Below are 18,339 nucleotides of genomic sequence, written 5' to 3'. Positions count from 1 at the left end.
TTTATTTATAAAGATTTTATGCAAACACTCTCACGACCATAACATCAGTTGGCACGAATTGTGTTCAAATATGTGTGAAATCTTATGGGAGTTAACTGCTAAGGTCATCAGTCCCTAAGCTTACACACTACTTAACCTAAATTATCCTAAGGACAAACACACACACCCATGCCCGAGGGAGGACTCGATCCTCCGCCAGGACCATACGCACAGTCCATGACTGCAGCGCCTAAGACCGCTCGGCTAATCCCGCGCGCCTGGCACGAAGTATTAATCTAAATCTTCAATTACTTGTGTGTGTCAAATCAGTTTGTTCATCATATTTTTATGAATTTTTTTCTTTACTGATAGGTCGTCCTACAGCTTTTTCACCCAACAATGTACGTCGCTGAAAGTTAGTCTTACCACAGCTACTATTTTCAATTATCGATTGCTGTAAATTTCCATGTTCTAATATAGGTAATTGTCTAATTAATTTTTGCCTGCTATGAGTAGTCAAAGTTTACTAAGTATAGATTCACTCTCGACATAATCGAAAACATGCTGAAAGAAAGGCAGTTTGAAGTTTTCATTCAGTTTTTCACTTGGATGTATCTCGCACTTCAAAAACCAACTACTATTCAAAGAAAGATTTTCTTCTGACTTACGTGAAGCTTAACAAAATTTTCCTTTTCATTGGCAGTGCTGCCTCCAGCAGTGGAAGTTCGAAAGACGTCTCTATGCAGCGGGGAGAGAGTAGCACGGAAGCTTCTCCGAAATAACATCTGCCTGGGCGAATGGGCAGCAGTCAAGGTCGTCCAGCTCAGAAGGCGGAAGTAGCAGACACAGTAGAAGAAGTGAGGGTGGAAGACCAGGAAAATGCCAGTAAGCCTGTCTGAAAACGTGACACTTCACGGCTACAGCTGTGAAGTTAGCTGCTGCATAATTTTAACTACTGACACTGGAAATTTACTGTCTTGCTTCATACTTTTATTAAATGGAGTATTTTTTTCTAGTGCTTGGTCCAGAACTTTATAGTAACTTGCTTTCAGTAATATTAGAACCAAGTTTACATAGTTATTCTGTAAATAGTTTGGGTTTTTCTATTACCTTCCGTAAATTAAGGAAAAATCATAGAAATAACAACATCCTGAAGCAGTTAATGTTGTGTGTGATAACAAATACTTCCGTTATTCAAAGGCGATTCACCACCATTAACAATATTTTATCCATCAAGCTCAAAATAACAATGTTTTTGTTATGGTCTTCAGTCCAAAGATTGTTTTGATGCAGCTCTCCAAGCTTCTCTTCATTTCCGAATAACTACTGCAACCTACACCCATTTCGACTTTCTTATTGCAGTAAATACTCCATCTGCCTTCGTATTTTTACCACCCTCCCCCATATCTCTATGCTATCAAAATGACGATTCTTTAACGCCTCATAATGCGCCCTGTTAACTGATCTTTTGTGTTAGTAAAGTTTAGTAAAGTTGTGCAATAACTTCGCCCCCCTTCCCCTTCCAATTCCATTCAGTACCTTCGCATTACTCGATCCATCCATCTGATCTTCATCATTCTTCTGTAGCACTCCCCCATTATTGGGTCATTTGCTTATCGTCCACGTTTAGCTTTCATACACGGCTACACTCTAGAAAAATACCCTCACAAAATACTTCCTAACACATTTATGTTAGATGTCAATAAAGTCCTCTTCTGCAGGAAAGCTATTTTTGCCATTGCTGTTCTGAATTTAATATCCTCTCTACTTAGCCCATCATCTATTATTTTGCTGCCCAGATATCAGAAGTCATCTACTTCTCGTGTCTATTTTCCTAGTCTAATTCCTTCAGTGTCTCCTTATAATTCCACTGCATTCCATTACCTGGTTTCACTTCTGTTGATGCTCATCTTATAACTTCTTTTTAAGACACTGTCCATTCCATTCAGCTGCTCTTCTATGTCCTTGCTGTCTCTGACAGAATTGCAGTGTCATAGTGTCATCACCAAATCCAATCTTTTTATTTCTTCTAACTGAACTTCATATCCCTCTCAAAAGTTTTTCTTGGTCACCTTTACTACTCGTTCAATCTACAGACTGAATGATATGGGCGACATGGGATGAAGCCCTGAGTCATTCTCTTCTTATACTGCTTCACTTTGTGAGATATACGAGGGCTATTTGGAAAGTAATGTCCGATCGATTACGCAAATGGTAACCAGAGTAAAAATCCGATGAAGCTTTGCATAGCTGTATTGGAATTGTCACTAGTATACCCATCGATCGCATCACGTCGCCGCTCTTTTCAGTTCTGAGTACACAATGAGTGCCTTTGAAAGATTTCCCCTGATTTCATGCAGCCCACACAATGTAACTGTCATGCATTTCCTCCTTCAATTCTCGGTCGCACACTGCAGGAGCAATGAGGACTGTGCTGCAGCGTTTGATCATCCACCACACATCCCAGACTTGACTCCCTGTGATTTTCATCTCTGCTCACATAAACCGCTTGCTATGAAGACAATATTCTGGCGCAGACAACAAGCTGCAGATCAGCACAGAGAATTGTCAGAAAACACCGGCGGCTCCCTTCCGTGAAGAGGGTATTGAAAAGTTGGTATAATGCTACGACAATTGTTTAGTCGGAGCAGTGACTACGTAGAGAAGTAGCTGAAAGATGCAGCCAACTATTGCCATCAAAACATTTTTGACTTTCACTGTGCTTTCCGTTTAGCGAACTATCAAACCTTACTTTCCGAACAGCCCTCCAGAGTTATATTTGTATCAATGTATCGAATGATGCACCTTCATGTGGTTTTTCTGAATTATGTACGTTGAGTGAATGTGGGTGTGCATTGCTCGTTGTTTGTGGTCTCAACAGTGACCCTGATTTGGTGGGGGCCAGCATGCAAAAAGTGTGTTGCACTAGTATGCATGAGTAGAAGTAGCTGTGCAAAAGCGTGTCTAGCAGGCCGCGCTGGTCTGTCGTGTTTATTGAGCAGTATGCTCTGTGTTACGTGTAGGGCTCTCTGTATGGCAGCGGCACATAATCATGCTTGCTGTCATGATGCATGCATGCTGTCATGATGCATGTTTTCTGGAACTGGTAAAATAAACGTAGTTGCTGTTCCGTATTTGACGACTTTTTTGCTGACGTGTGACGGTCATAGATAGTTCCTGAACCCTGCAGCAGTAGAGCCTATCAATAGAGTCTATGAACTTGCTTCCTAAACAGCCCGAAATTTTGTGGACGACCAAAATAATACCAAGTGACAGGACAACAGGGGAAGAGCTCATACCTTCCGTGTCCTTCGCCACCTATAACTGCAGTCTGATTTCTGTATAAGTTGTAAACAACCTTTCGCTCGCTGTATTTTCATAAATTCAAAGAGTATATGCCTGTCAACTTTGTCTACAGATTTCTCTAAATCTACAAATGTTACAAATGTAGGTTTGTCTTTCTTTAAACTGTCTTCTACGATAAGTCGGCGGGCCATTAATGGCTGAAGCGTTCCTGCATTTCTTAGGAACTCAAACCGATCTTCCCCCAGGTCGGCTTCTACCAGTTTTTTTCCATTCTGCTGTAAATAATTTGTATAAGTATTTTTCAAGCAATTGTGTGAGTCTGTTTTGATATAGATTACTTATTAATTACACGACTTACTAAGTAGATTATTAAACTGATGCTGCGGTAGTATTCAAAGCAGTCAACATTTGCCTTTTTTTTAATTATTTCATTCCTCTTGAAGTCTGAGAGTATTTCGCATGTCTCATATATCTTGTACACCAGGTGTACTAGTTCTCTCATTGCTAGCTCTCCCGAAGTTCTCTATAATTCTGAGGGAATGTCGTTTACTCGAGGGGCCTTGTTTCGACTATGGTTAATACTTAGCAACCAAAGTTTGAGCTTACGCTGAGTTTTTTATGAGTTAGAGTGGCAAATCACAGGCACACCCCCTCTATCACTGAGCCGTGAAGGCATTTGTGTCTGTCGACATATAATCATCTTGACTGTTGATGGGAGAGGTCACTGCTAGTACTTTTCATTTTATAATATTGTTGACCGTTTGGTAGGCCAGCGCATATGTCATGTGACTGTTAGTCGCTAGCATCCATGAACTGCTTACAATGTATAGTCATTTGACATTCACTAATGGACAAGACGCTGCTGAAGACTTTTGTAAGCATTGCGATTTTCAGCTGTTTGCATCCATATTGTTCCTTCCTGTTCTCTAATGTCACCTACCCACCTTCCATTACTTCATCGGACCTCTCGAATTCCAGCAAGGGTCTTACTTGGTCTATATATCACCCAGTTGCTGGGGTTGCAAGTCCCTCTCATTTCCGTATAATTTTAATTCCGGTCATAATTCCAGAAACACTCCAATCGTCTTGCTGGAGTATGTAACCCAGGCATAAAACTGGTCATCCTAATCAATAGTGATCTGTTTCAGAGCAGACAGTGGGTATGAAGAGTGTAGTTGCAAATTTGAACCAATTATGTAGTTATCTACGATAAAATTTCCTTTCAGTAGAGAACATAGAGTTCCGATAGCTATGAACTAGTGCTTATATCCAATATAACATAATGCAATGTAACAAACATTATGCGTCCATCAATTGCAACCTCATACAGTACACGTTATGCTAATAACTCGCATTGGATAGTTTGTGTATTTAAGACCCATGACTCATAATCTATTTTACAACTCTTCACTACACATCTAAAAATCTTTTAGTTGAAAAAAACAGCTGTTCTCAGTAGTCGGCTGTCGTCGTATGCGTTTGTTGGGTGACGCCATGACCCCTTGCATAATTACGTAGTTCAGCGACGAGGAAAAACGCCACGTCAGCCAATATAGAGGGTTTTCGGAGCGTGATTGTCGATCAGAGCTTCCATCATGATTAACTTTATGGCTGACAATAAAGTCTGATAAGATCGCTGCACGAGCTGTGTTGCTGTTCAGCATAATCGCACTCCATATTGCTGTTAAAACCCAACTGTATCTGACACATGTTTGCCTGAGAACGATGCTGAGGACAGCGGACGGAGCTAACCGTCCGAACTATAGCTCGGAGGAACTGCAAGTGTAGGAAAGTTGTTGACAATGGTTTTCGTATTGTTACCATTTGTGTAATCATACATAATCTCCAATTTTTTTGCTATTTATACCCGCGGTTGAACGAAATTTGACTGGTATGAACTGTGAACAGGGAGCTGGCCACTACTATATCAGCCAACCTTACAAGGTGAAATTCAGGACATCACTGTGTTATTCATTCCTAACAATAATTTTTGGTCGATATTTAAGCAAAATGTTTGAAAGAAAATGAATTTTCAGATATTAATTTGCTTTGTTAAGCAAAATATAATGTTACTGAAAGCATGACACTAAAGTTTTTGCCAAAAGCAACGTTAATTTTGATTTTCATATCACAGTGATAGTAAAAATTCAAACTGAGCTATGATTTGTCTTAGTTGTCTTTCGGAAAAGGTCAGCTATCCTACTTCGAACTATAGAGAAAGATACAAATTAAAAGGGAAGGTGAGTGGGGTGTGGAGGGAGTCATTTCGAATGTGATAGCTATAGCCTCCATGAATTCAAGTCTCGGGGCTGTCAACCAGAATTATTGGCTTCTACATGGGTACTATTTTACGGCAAAAATGAAAATTGTGTTTCGGGCTCTGAACCGCAACAACAAAAGGGACAGAAAAGACCTGTCAACTTCCTCCCTGTAAGGCGGAAGACGTTCACTAAAAATAATTAGTAAAAAAAAAGGTATTTTAATCAGACAAAGGATCAAGCTGGCGTTAGAAGTGAATAAAACATTATCAAGTCGTCAATTAAATTATGGATCGGAACTGTGAGTAGGTATATGTTCTGAGAAAGTTTTACACTGACTTTCAACAAAGGCGGTACTGACAATCCTCGAGGAGCAAGGCGTTAATTTAACCTATGTTACGACACTGAAGAATACGACATATACGTCCATAGCTTCAATTCAGAATTGAAAGGAGAGTCAGGCAAGGATTCCGTACCAGTAAAACTATTATTAGCAGCCCTAGCGTAAATTTTCAGAGCCCCAAACCGAGAAAATGGGGAATGAATACGTATTAATAAAAATCTGAAACAACCGTGTTTTGCTGATGTCGTTGTGTTGCTCACGTTCAGTGCAGATTTACATCAACAGCGAATGGAAGATCTTAAAAGATGGTTTGGAAATCACTTACCGCAAGAATAAAATAATTCACAGATCAACATGGCGAAAAGAAAAAAATAGAAATCATCAATGAAGTCCCAGACCCAGGGGATAGGCTTCTATATTTAGGGTAGGGTAGGAAGGTAAGCAAACAGATTAGTAAAAACTGCCTGGATGCTTCTTAATACGAAAACCATCCAGAATTGATGTTGCTCAACAAAGCACTCTTAGTAGCAGTTAGTGGAAGAGACATGAAAAAAAATGTTTTAGGGAAGAGACTGGAGTGAATGACCTTCCAGGTTGTCTTCAACATGTACAGCAAGAGATTATTGTTATAAGAATCGAAGGGCATGAAAGCGAGGTAATATTTGAAAAGGATGTGAGACGGGGTTGTAACCTACCCACAGCATTATTACATCTGAGCATTGAGCAAGCGATGAAGTAAACCAAGGAGAGATGTGGATAGGTAATTAAAGTTCGGAGAGAAATCTTTGAAGTTTACCGAATGGCGTGTAATTCTGATATAGGAGACAAATGACTTCGAAGATCTGTTGAACACAATGAAAACAAAAGTGAAACAATGAAAAGTAGTTGAACCAAAAGAAACAATGCTTAGGGAAATATTTTACAAAATGAGATACTAAAAGTAGTGGGTGAATTTCCTGTTTTACTTCGAAATTTTACGACTAGGGATGTTATGGTTAGGCCTGAAATCAACTAATTCTTTTTGGAGGTGTGTGTGTGGTGTGTGTGTGGGGGGGGGGGGGGAGGGGTGAGTGGATGTTTATTCACCATAACTTTCCCAATCGTAAAACTTTGAAGTAAATAACTATTCTACATTAAGATCTGTAAGGGTGCAGATAACAAACTGTGAAACAAAACAAGTGCAATAAAAAACGAGGAAAGCCACAGCGTTTGGTAACAAGGTATATATACAAAGTCTTTCTGGTATATAAATTTATAAATACTGTCTTAAAGAAACATGTCTGCGATATAGAAAAAAATATAAAAATGTGTTTTTCTGAAGGGGGTCCTCCAAAAACAAATCTATACACCAAATACTCTTGTTTCATTAGCAGCCTCAGATCACATTATTCAGAGTAACCACAGAAATATTAGTTGGATTTATTCAATTATATACCACACAAAAACGGAATTGCAGGAAAGATGTCAGCATGGCAATTGTATTCACCTTGCCACTGAACTTCAACATAAGTCAAATGACAATTTTACATGTATTAAGTTACCAAAGTCCCAATAAACAAATATATTGATCGATAGGCTAATGGAACAGCAGTATCTTGCTGAAGATAATCATTTGCGTATATGTGCGGAAATCTTTGTTTTGGTATGTTTATTCGATTTATTCAGTATAGATATATAACTATTTGTTCCACATTAATAGAAACTTGATCATTTCCTAGCTAACATAAAGCTCTACCTGACGGTGTGTCACATTCCCATACTGCGTGTCTGCAACATGAAGTGCAGTTTTTATAAACAATTTCCAGCGTCAATATTAATAACCTTGTTAATAACAATTTTATGCACATGGAGATAATTTTTGCGAGCTCATCTTACAATTGTGTATCCAGGAAAGACCTTGGATTTTTCATAGTACGTCTGTAACCAGTTTTAGTGTTTTCAGAAAATATATCTGGTTTCAGTTTTTACATACTCACGAGGAAAACATCGCAAGTGCCGTAACCCGATTTCCCAGTAACTTCGCTCAGTGGGAGAGGAGCCAAAATAAGCGAACACGTGTCTTGGCTTATCCGTAGATACTCCGTAGTTTCTGAGAAAACGAGTCAAATTTTTCACCGTAATTACATGCCTTTTAGCACCCAGTAGGTTGGGCCGAGGCAGTGGCGCAGTGACTAGCGTGGCCGTTTCAAGCATTTGCGTCCCGTGTTCTAAACCCGATTTTGTAAAGTACATTAAATTTAATTTATCTACCCATGTTCGTAGAAGATTATTATAAAAGTGTTTCTTATCAAATTAGGGGATACAAGGGCGTTACATCAACCTTAAAATTGCAACTGGATTTCACAGTAAGTGTCAGACATTTATTGTATAATACATGTGTGTATGGTATTTTAACGGTTTACAGTCTTTTCATATTCTAATGCTCTCTTAGGTTTCATTTATATATAACTTCTTAGATTAATTCTTGTATTTTACTCTTATGTTTACTCTTTAGGAAGATTTATTGCCTTGGATGATGCCGATCGTAGAAACATTCAAAATATGGAAATTCCAAACACCATGAGCATCGCGGGAAGGCAGATTTACCACAGTGACATTTCTTTGTCAGAATATCACTTGGGAAAGAAAGGTCGTTAAAACTGCTGAAGATTTCACGCATTGGCAACAATTTCATGGCAAACCATGTGTAATGGACATTTTTCCGACAAATCGTGTTTCCAATTTCCTTATGAATCAAGATACTGTACAGGAATTTCACCATAAACAATGTCGAATAATTTTCTCATTCTTTTAGTTTATTTTTTATTCATTTATCAGACAGATAATTAGTAGGCGAATAAGCACAAAATTATTTCAACAGATATTGGATAACATTCGTGTAGTAATCTTCATGGACAATGGTGGATAAATGAAAACCAAAAACAAAAAAATAGACAATAATCGGGTTTCGAATACTGGATACAAACCTGTGAAACTGCGACGCTAGCCCCTGTGCCACCGCTTCAGTTAAAATTTGTCACGTGCTAAAAGACACACAGAGCTCCTCGGAAATTTTGACCGTTATTGTCTTAGGAAAGGTCGAGTGCCTGCTGTTAAGCCAGGGCACGCGTTGGCTTATTTTGACGCCTCTTCCAGAGAGTGAAGTTTCTGGGAAACTTGGTTATGGCTCTTGCCGTGTTCTTCTCGTCAGTTCCTGGGCCTTCTTGCCTCGCTCCATCAAGCACACGGTGGCAAACTCTCCCCTTACCACTCAGGGGTTTCCATATCGCTGAACCACGGTAACCAGCAGAGCGGAATCCACATCCGGTCGCAGCTCACTGCAACAGCAGGGTTAACTCAGCCCGGCGCAAAGCCACCAACTTCCCAGCCATACACCACTCAACTAAATATTCTGCGTGTACCGTACCCACCATAATTAACGATCTCGCCACTCGTAACGTCACACCTCGTAGGGTAAGTGAAACGTAGACGATAAACCATTAAGACAAGAAGAGAACAGCCACTCTGAAATGTAGTGACAGACAAGACTGCTGAACATTAGGTGGGTAGAACGGAAAACTAACTAGGACGAACTCAATTTCATCGGTGATAAAAGAAATTTATGGCGCAGCTTAACTAAAAGAGGGACCGGTTGATAGAAAGTAAAGAATGGAAATGTGGGGGTAAAAATTGTATATTCGTGACCACGTCCAGAATCCACATACTCTCAGCGATGTGCGAGGACGAGACAAATAACGGGACGTAATGGTACATGGATTTGCCTGGAATAATTTACTGGCAGGCCGGGATTAATTCTCTGCTGTGTTACACTGTTATTGTTGTTGTGGTCTTCAGTCCTGAGACTGGTTTGATGCAGCTCTCCATGCTACTCTATCCTGTGCAAGCTTCTTCATCTCCCAGTAATTACTGCAGCCTACATCCTTCTGAATCTGCTTGGTGTATTCATCTCTTGGTCTCCCTCTACGATTTTTACCCTCCACACTGCCCTCCTATACTAAATTGGTGATCCCTTGATGCCTCAGAACATGTCCTACCAACCGATCCCTTCTTCTAGTCAAGTTGTGCCACAAGCTCCTCTACTCCCCAATTCTATTCAATACCTCCTCATTAGTTATGTGATCTACCCATCTAATCTTCAGCATTCTTCTGTAGCACCACATTTCGAAAGCTTCTATTCTCTTCTTGTGTAAACTATTTATCGTCCACGTTTCACTTCCATACATGGCTACACTCCATACAAATACTTTCAGAAATGACTTCCTGACATTTAAATCTATAGTCGATGTTATCAAATTATTATTCTTCAGAAACGCTTTCCTTGCTATTGCCGGTCTACATTTCATATCCTCTGTACTTCGACCATCATTAGTCGTTTTGCTCCCCAAACAGCAAAACTCATTTACTACTTTAAGCGTTTCATTTCCTAATCTAATTCCCTCTGCATCACCCGACTTTATTCGACTACATTCCATTATCCTCGTTTTGCTTTTGTTGATGTTAATCTTATACCCTCCTTTCAAGACACTGTCTATTCCGTTCAACTGCTCTTCCAAGTCCTTTGCTGTCTCTGACAGAATTACAATGTCATCGGCGAACCTCAAAGTTTTTATTTCTTCTCCATGGATTTTAATTCCTACTCGAAACCTTTCTTTTGTTTCCTTTATTGCTTGCTCAGTATAAAGATTGAATAACATCGGGGATAGGCTACTACCCTGTCTCACTCTCTTCCCAACCACTGCTTCCCTTTCATACCCCTCGACTCTTGTAACTGCCATCTGCTTTCTGTATAAATTGTAAGTAGCCTTTCACTCCCTGTGTTTTACCCCTGCCACCTTCAGAATTTGAAAGAGAGTATTCCAGTCAACATTGTCAAAAGCTTTCTCTAAGACTACAAATGCTAGAAACGTAGGTTTGCCTTTCCTTAATCTTTCTTCTAAGATAAGTCGTAGGGTCAGTATTACCTCACGTGTTCCAACATTTCTACGGAATCCAAACTGATCTTCCCCGAGGTCGGCTTCTATCAGTTTTTCCATTCGTGTGTAAAGAATTCGCGATAGTATTTTGCAGCTGTGACTTATTAAACTGATAGTTCGGTAATTTTCACATCTGGCAACACCTGCTTTCTTTGGGATTGGAATTATTATATTCTTCTTGAAGTCTGAGGGTATTTCGCCTGTCTCATACATCTTGCTCACCAGATGGTAGAGTTTTGTCAGGACTGGCTCTCCAAAGGCTGTCAGTAGTTCTAATGGAATGTTGTCTACTCCGGGGGCCTTGTTTTGACTCAGGTCTTTCAGTGCTCTGTCAAACTCTTCACGCAGTATCATATCTCCCATTTCATCTTCATCTACATCCTCTTCCATTTCCATAATATTGTCCTCAAGTACATCGCCCTTGTATAGACCCTCTAAATACTCCTTCCACCTTTCTGCTTTCCCTTCTTTGCTTATAACTGGGTTTCCATCAAAGCTCTTGATATTCATGCAAGTGGTTCTCCTTTCTCCAAAGGACTCTTTAATTTTCCTGTAGGCAGTATCTATCTTACCCCTAGTGAGATAAGCCTCTACATCCTTACATTTTTCCTCTAGCCATCCCTGCTTAGCTATTTTGCACTGCCTGTCGATATCATTTTTGAGACGTTTGTATTCCTTTTTGCCTGCTTCATTTACTGTATTTTTATATTTTCTCCTTTCGTCAATTAAATTCAATATTTCTTCTGTTACCCAAGGGTTTCTACTAGCCCTCGTCTTTTTACCTATTTGATTCTCTGCTGCCTTTACTATTTCATCCCTCAAAGCTACTGTATTTCTTTCCCCCATTCCTGTCAATTGTTCCCTTATGCTCTTCCTGAAACTCGGTACAACCTCTGGTTCTTTCAGTTTATCCAGGTCCCATCTCCTTAAATTCCCACCTTTTTGCAGTTTCTTCAGTTTTAATCTACAGTTCATAACCAATAGATTGTGGTCAGAGTCCACATCTGCACCTGGAAATATCTTACAATTTAAAACCTGGTTCCTAAATCTCTGTCTTACTGTTATATAATCTATCTGATTCCTTTTAGTATCTGCAGGGTTCTTCCATGTATACAACCTTCTTTCATGATTCTACACTACCATATCAAAATAAGGGTCTGTAGCCCCACTTTGATACGCAAGACAGGGTTTAGCTTCTCATTACTCCATTGTCAGTAGTCAAACGCCCGTAACCGCGTGACTACTTTCAGGTAACATTCCGAGATCCGACCATTGGACTAAGAGATGTTCACTGCCAACACTTCTACACATTGCCTCAAAGTGGCAACTAGAAACTCTCGCAGATAATCACCACAACGAGAAAGCAGGAATGCAGTTCAAAGACAGTAGGAAAAGACGCTAGACAACTCTGTCATTTTTGTCCGACTTTATCTTCAGTTAACTAATGGCTCAATGCTGTGCTCTGAGGTTGTTCTTTTCACCGAACGATCCCTGCTCTCTAATCTGCAGCAGTTTCCGGGAAAAACAGGAAAATACCTGCATAGAATTCCACTCCCAAGCAACGGAACGTGCTTTCCTTACCGAAGAAGTAACCTCATTTATCATGAAGGATCACTAACTCCACACCTCCAAAATGATAACCACAGTAAAACACAAACCCCACCCCAGGGGAGCACACGGTTCCTCATCTCAGCTTCACAGAGGCTGCCAGCTATGTCCTCGTGTGCTCCACTCAACTTCACGACATTATTTAACATATGGGCGTTCAAGCTGATCAGAACTAGTAGCAGAATGTACACATCCTCATTGGCGCTTCTGTAATGTGCAGCTTCCAGAGGTCCAAAAAGAACTCATTCTGCAATGTGTTAGAAACACCAGTCATGATGGACAAATTACTCGTCCTTAAAATTCGCCTAGACGGCTCTGACTATCACCTACTTAGAAGTATTAGGCAAAATCCTGCCCATCATCTTCAGGCCGAACAGAAACCCTCTTGCCGGCCAGTGTGGCCAAGCGGTTAAAGGCGCTACAGTCTGGAACCGCGTGACCGCTACGGTCGCAGGTTCGAATCCTGCCTCGGGCATGGATGTGTGTGATGTCCTTAGGTTAGTTAGGTTTAAGTAGTTCTCAGTTCTAGGGGACTGATGACCTTGGAAGTTAAGACCCATAGTGCTCAGAGCCATTTGAACCATTTTTTGAGAAACCCTCTTCCCCCTCCATCTAGGAACCCTAACAAGATGAGTATAAAACGAAGCACACATTGATGGCCAGGAAATTACATGTTACAACGTATTCCACAATAGCTAAAAAATGGTTCAAATGGCTCTGAGCACTATGGGACTTAACATCTATGGTCATCAGTCCCCTAGAACTTAGAACTACTTAAACCTAACTAACCTAAGGATATCACACAACACCCATTCATCACGAGGCAGAGAAAATCCCTGACCCCTCCGGGAATCGACCCCGGGAACCCGGGCGTGGGAAGCGAGAACGCTACCTACAATAGCTCTTGCATCATCTGCAAAGATTAACAGGTATAGGTTGCAGCAGCTAAGCAGGGATAAAGAGACTTGCCCAGGATAGACTAGCATGTAGAGCTGAAACGAATCACTCTTTGGACAGCTCTAATGACCTTCATGCTGCCATAGATTCCGTTTTCTACAACCCTGAAGCTGCCTGCACAACTGGGTGAGAGCCTATGCTGCAGCATGACAAGCCTCCAGTCCTCTCCTTGTGCTCTTTTCTGTGTCCAGGAGCCTCAGATGCCGCTGTAGAGCTGTGCCCAAGTGTCTCGGATGCAACCACACAGCCTTGTCCACGTGCCTCGGAAGCTGCTGTAGGGCTGCGTCCGGATGCCTCGGTTGCCACCAGAGAGCTTCGTCCAAGTGCCCCGGATGTGGCCGTACAGCCTTGTCCAAGTGCCCCAGATGCCGCTGTAGAGCTGTGTCCAAGTGTGTCGGATGCCACCACACAGCCTTGTCCACATGCCTCGGAAGCTGCCGCAGGGCTGCGTCCGGATACCTCGGATGCCACCAGAGAGCCGTGTCCAGGTGCCCCGGATGCAGCCTTAGAGCCTTGTCCAAGTGCCTCGGATGTTGCCATAGACCCTTGTCCATGTGCCTCGGTCGCCACTGAAGACCAGTGTCCTGATGCCCACGCTGTGGCGCCGCAGGCAGCCGCGGGCGACCCGCAACGCCCGTTCCGCCGCCGCTGGGCCAAGGTGCAGCTGTACACGCACGCGCTGTGCGGCATGGGCGTGGCGGGCGCGGCCGCGTCTATCAGCCTTCCCATGATCCTGCACTGCGTCAGCTCACAGCTGCTCAAGCACTGGTGCCTCACCGTGCGCTTCTTCGACGAGAAAGACCGCGACCGGATCTGGCTCTGCGACTTCGCCAACTCCCTCAGCTTCAAGCTGGCCAGCGCAGGAGCCTGGCATCCGCGGAAAGGTACTTTGCACTCTACACAATACATAATCCGTCAGCATGTTCTTGTTTTTTTCTTTACTGTGTGGCGCAGGAACCGTTGGGAGTGGAAAGTAGCTCGGGGTTTTGTCTTCATAAATACTTTACAAAAAAACTTTTATTAGTAACATCTCTGTATACATAAACTGAAGCTCCCTGTTCACTTTCGGCAGGTTTGGGCTAATCTCGACGAGCACTGTAGGGGTTTTGACCCAGTTTGACTAATAGTCTGATTCGCGAGAAATATTCGTGAATTTAATTCATATTATTTCTTGGTAACTGGCTGAACTACAGCGAATTAAAGTCCCCCACTGTTGTGGAAACGATGGCTTTGTCATCTAGCACAACTCCAGGCAACAAGGAGGCTCCTAATCAAGCCTGGTAGACCATCAGTAAAGCGTGTGCCTGAAAACCGAAAGGTCATGGGATCGAACCCCACTTTGACCATAGGTTATTCACTGTAGAGCATTCACCTCTCAGTGATATTGACACTGCCAGAATACAAACTAAATTCAGGTTTCATTTTTTTTTAATTTATCTTTTCAATAGGTTTCTTTATAAATAACTCATCTGCTACCAGTCAAGATTTCCTTTATCTTATTTCTCGCACGACGCGTTTCGGGAACTGATTCCCATTTTCAAGTACGTTTTTTGTGTTTTTCATGCCATTTCAAAAATGGCCCTAACCACTATGGGACTTAACATCTGAGATCATCAGCCCCTAGACTTAGAACTACTTAAACCTAACTAACCTCAGGACATCACACACATCCGTGCCGAAGGCAGAATTCGAACCTCCGACAGTAGCAGCAGCGCGGTTCCGAACTGAAGCGCCTAGAACCGCTCGGCCACAGCGGCCAGCTTATGCCATTTCTATGTGATGTTGTCGATGTGTGAGAGCCTGCTTCATTTCTTTGACTTTAAGTTTCCTTGTGGTCCATTTGTTGCTGAGTTTCACACACACTAAACATCACACACAACTTGTTGTACACTTTTAAACATCGAAAACATGTTTAAAAGTGTACAACAAAACATTTTACATGTAAAATATTTTCGATGTTTAAAAGTGTACAACAAGTTGTGTGATGTTTAGTGTGTCTGAGACTCAGCACCATAAGGAAACTTAAAGTCAACGAATGAAGCAGGCTCTTACACATCGACAACATCACATACAAATGGTATAACAACACAAAAAACGCACTTGAAGATGGGAATCATTTCCCGAAACGTGCCGTGCGAAAAATAAAAGGCCGGCCGCGGTGGTCTAGCGGTTCTGGCGCTGCAGTCCGGAACCGCGGGACTGCTACGGTCGCAGGTTCGAATCCTGCCTCGGGCATGGGTGTGTGTGATGTCCTTAGGTTAGTTAGGTTTAAGTAGTTCTAAGTTCTAGGGGACTTATGACCTAAGATGTTGAGTCCCGTAGTGCTCAGAGCTATTTGAACCATTTTTTGAAAAATAAAATTGAGAAGATCGTGACTGTTAGGAGATGAGTTATTTACAAACAAACCTATTGTTTTCATAGTCGCAGGCTTTCAGAACCATTTACTATGGATCAAATCAGATTATCTTTTTTAACCTAGCATAATCGCAAAAAAAGAAACGTGTTTCAGTTTCCATTTTAAGTAGGTCGGCTTTTTGTGGTTGGATAATTGGCTAAAGAGGTTCACCGAACTAACATCCGATTGAAAGACACTGATCCACACGTAATTATTATTGTATTTAAATAAAACAGGTCAGATTCAGGGTCACTTAATTTAATAAGAAATTATATATATAAATGCAGGGACGAATTTCTGACTGGAAATTGAGGAAAAAAGATCTTATGCACACCTGTCCCGAAATGGACGATGTGGGTGCAACGACAAAATAATCGTCCTGGAACACAGTAAGGAACTGCATGGCGTCCATGTCACAACAAATGTTCGAAGCCCTCCATGGGCTGCAGGTGATAGGGATAGTAGCGGCTTTCATACAGGATACATATAATCGTTCCTTGGCTTTGTTGGCAGGCCATTTTCCTGGAGCTTGTACTAGTTTTCGTCTCAGTGTCCTGTAGAACCAGGTCCTCCAAATCTGGTGTACGCACAGTCCGCCGTCTCCCTGCACGTTCATCTGTCTGAAAGGACCCACGATCACACAAACGGCCCAAAAAGGGCCTGAAATGTTGTGTGACGTGGTTGGTATCAGTGAGGGCTCACATTTTCGTATAGCCGTGTTGCCTCTCGGTCATCTCCTTGGTCGTACACGAGCGTCATCTCGGCTTTTTCCTGACATGAATACCGGAGCATTCTGCCGCTTACAGTACGCTGCGTCAATCACACAGCCTGCGACACACGAGGAACACACGGCACTTAGTAGGGAACTCCCAGTCGTCAGCTCCATCTACTATGGCAACGATGCATTTCCGAACACGTGTTCATAGGATCTCCATTTCCAGTCAGGAATCCGCCCCTGCAATTTATTTACTGTTGTTCGCCCTGTGCCGGCCGGAGTGGCCGTGCGGTTCTAGGCGCTGCAGTCTGGAGCCGAGCGACCGCTACGGCCACAGGTTCGAATCCTGCCTCGGGCATGGATGTGTGTGATGTCCTTAGGTTAGTTAGGTTTAATTAGTTCTAAGTTCTAGGCGACTGATGACCTCAGAAGTTAAGTCGCATAGTGCTCAGAGCCATTTGAACCATTTGTTCGCCCTGTATTTGTAGCTTTATTGCTCAGACTATAAATGAACAAGTTTTGAAGTCATCCAACTTGTGAGCGCGCGACCGTCAATTGACCATGTGCAAAGCATTATTCGCTTAAATGAACACGACAATACGGAACGTTTGATCCTGTGCTTTGTTGATGGTCATACCGTAATCCAACTTTACTGGAATTTGGAATCGCCGTAAACAGAAGGGCAATCCAGTTGATATGCAAGGTATTAGTGATACAAATGCTGTCAGCCCTTTTCTTCCCAGACATTATACTGGCTTCGATTATGTTATTATGCAGTTGTTTGATGCAACGTCTTGTAATATTATACATTTTTTGGTGAATTCATACTTCGCAGTTAAATTTCTGGGGAATCGGCCTTCAATCTGAGGCAGTGTAACAGCATTCCTAGAACACTGAACGAATTTAAAAATTCATTACGAAAATTTCATTAGTTATACTATCGATCGACATGTAAATTTTCTCTGCTCCCAGAGTTATCTCTTGGACGGTCTTGTTGATGTCATGAAAAAATCCGTTTGGCGTAACTAGAATAATTCGCTCACATAACCATTCTTAATTGGTATAATTTTGTACGATATCCTGATATAGTTCGCTTATAAATTAAAAGGTTTTCGGTAAATTCTTGTGGTCTTTCATCTTCTAAGATTCTATTAAACATTTGGATATATTAGATTTCGGCAACTGAAGAAATTTCGTGAGAATTTAGCCATATACATCTTGAAGAATGTAAATCTAAATTTTTTTTAGTGTTTTAGAGTTATCTCTGAGAGAAAATTTTAGAATATGGTAGAAAATTCTAAAACCATTTTAAAAAATTGTTAAAGATTTTAGTTGTAAATTTTTAAAAATATTTAACTACATAATTCTATGAATATCTGTTTTCAATTATTAATAATTATTGTAATTATGTTACTTTAGACGCTGTTCATAAATCAATAAACACCCACTGTGACCAATCTCCCTTAGTAAAAACAGGTTACAAAAGGCTATCTACCACCACATCCATGAGTGAGTGGCAGCGGGTGATAATGAAGAAAAGTGCGTCTTTACCTGCACGCTCTTGTCTTATACATATTGGTCCTCTTTCTATACATGTTATAAATTATAGTTACCCATCTACTTTTTCTACCTATATATGTAGGATAATCCTAGGAACTACGGCACGGTTTTTGGTAAGGTTTGCACTGATAGATGCACTGATTCATTTAAGCAGAAGGTTTAGGTATGAACTTATTAATGTTGATTGCAAATTGGCTAAACTACACGATTACAGTCCCCCGCCTCGTTTTTCCACCTGTATGTGA

At 41.4% G+C, this 18,339-nt stretch overlaps 1 protein-coding gene across 1 annotated transcript in view; it reads left to right on the top strand.

Moving 5' to 3' along the window:
• The first annotated feature begins 685 nt into the window (after nucleotides 1-685).
• Nucleotides 686-18,339, top strand: part of LOC126188601 (uncharacterized) — a 32,221-nt gene continuing 14,567 nt past the window's right edge. Inside the window, exons 1-2 of the mRNA XM_049930203.1 lie at nucleotides 686-864; nucleotides 13,616-14,308. Of these exons, the coding sequence (XP_049786160.1) occupies nucleotides 777-864; nucleotides 13,616-14,308 (781 nt within the window). The 5' untranslated portion in view covers nucleotides 686-776. The remainder of the gene's footprint in view (nucleotides 865-13,615; nucleotides 14,309-18,339) is intronic.

This window comes from Schistocerca cancellata, chromosome 5 (genome assembly GCF_023864275.1).
Source record: "Schistocerca cancellata isolate TAMUIC-IGC-003103 chromosome 5, iqSchCanc2.1, whole genome shotgun sequence".
Taxonomy (NCBI): Eukaryota; Metazoa; Arthropoda; class Insecta; order Orthoptera; family Acrididae; genus Schistocerca; species Schistocerca cancellata.
The sequence above is the reverse complement of the archived record's forward strand: the minus strand, read 5'-3'. Positions and strand labels throughout refer to the sequence as shown.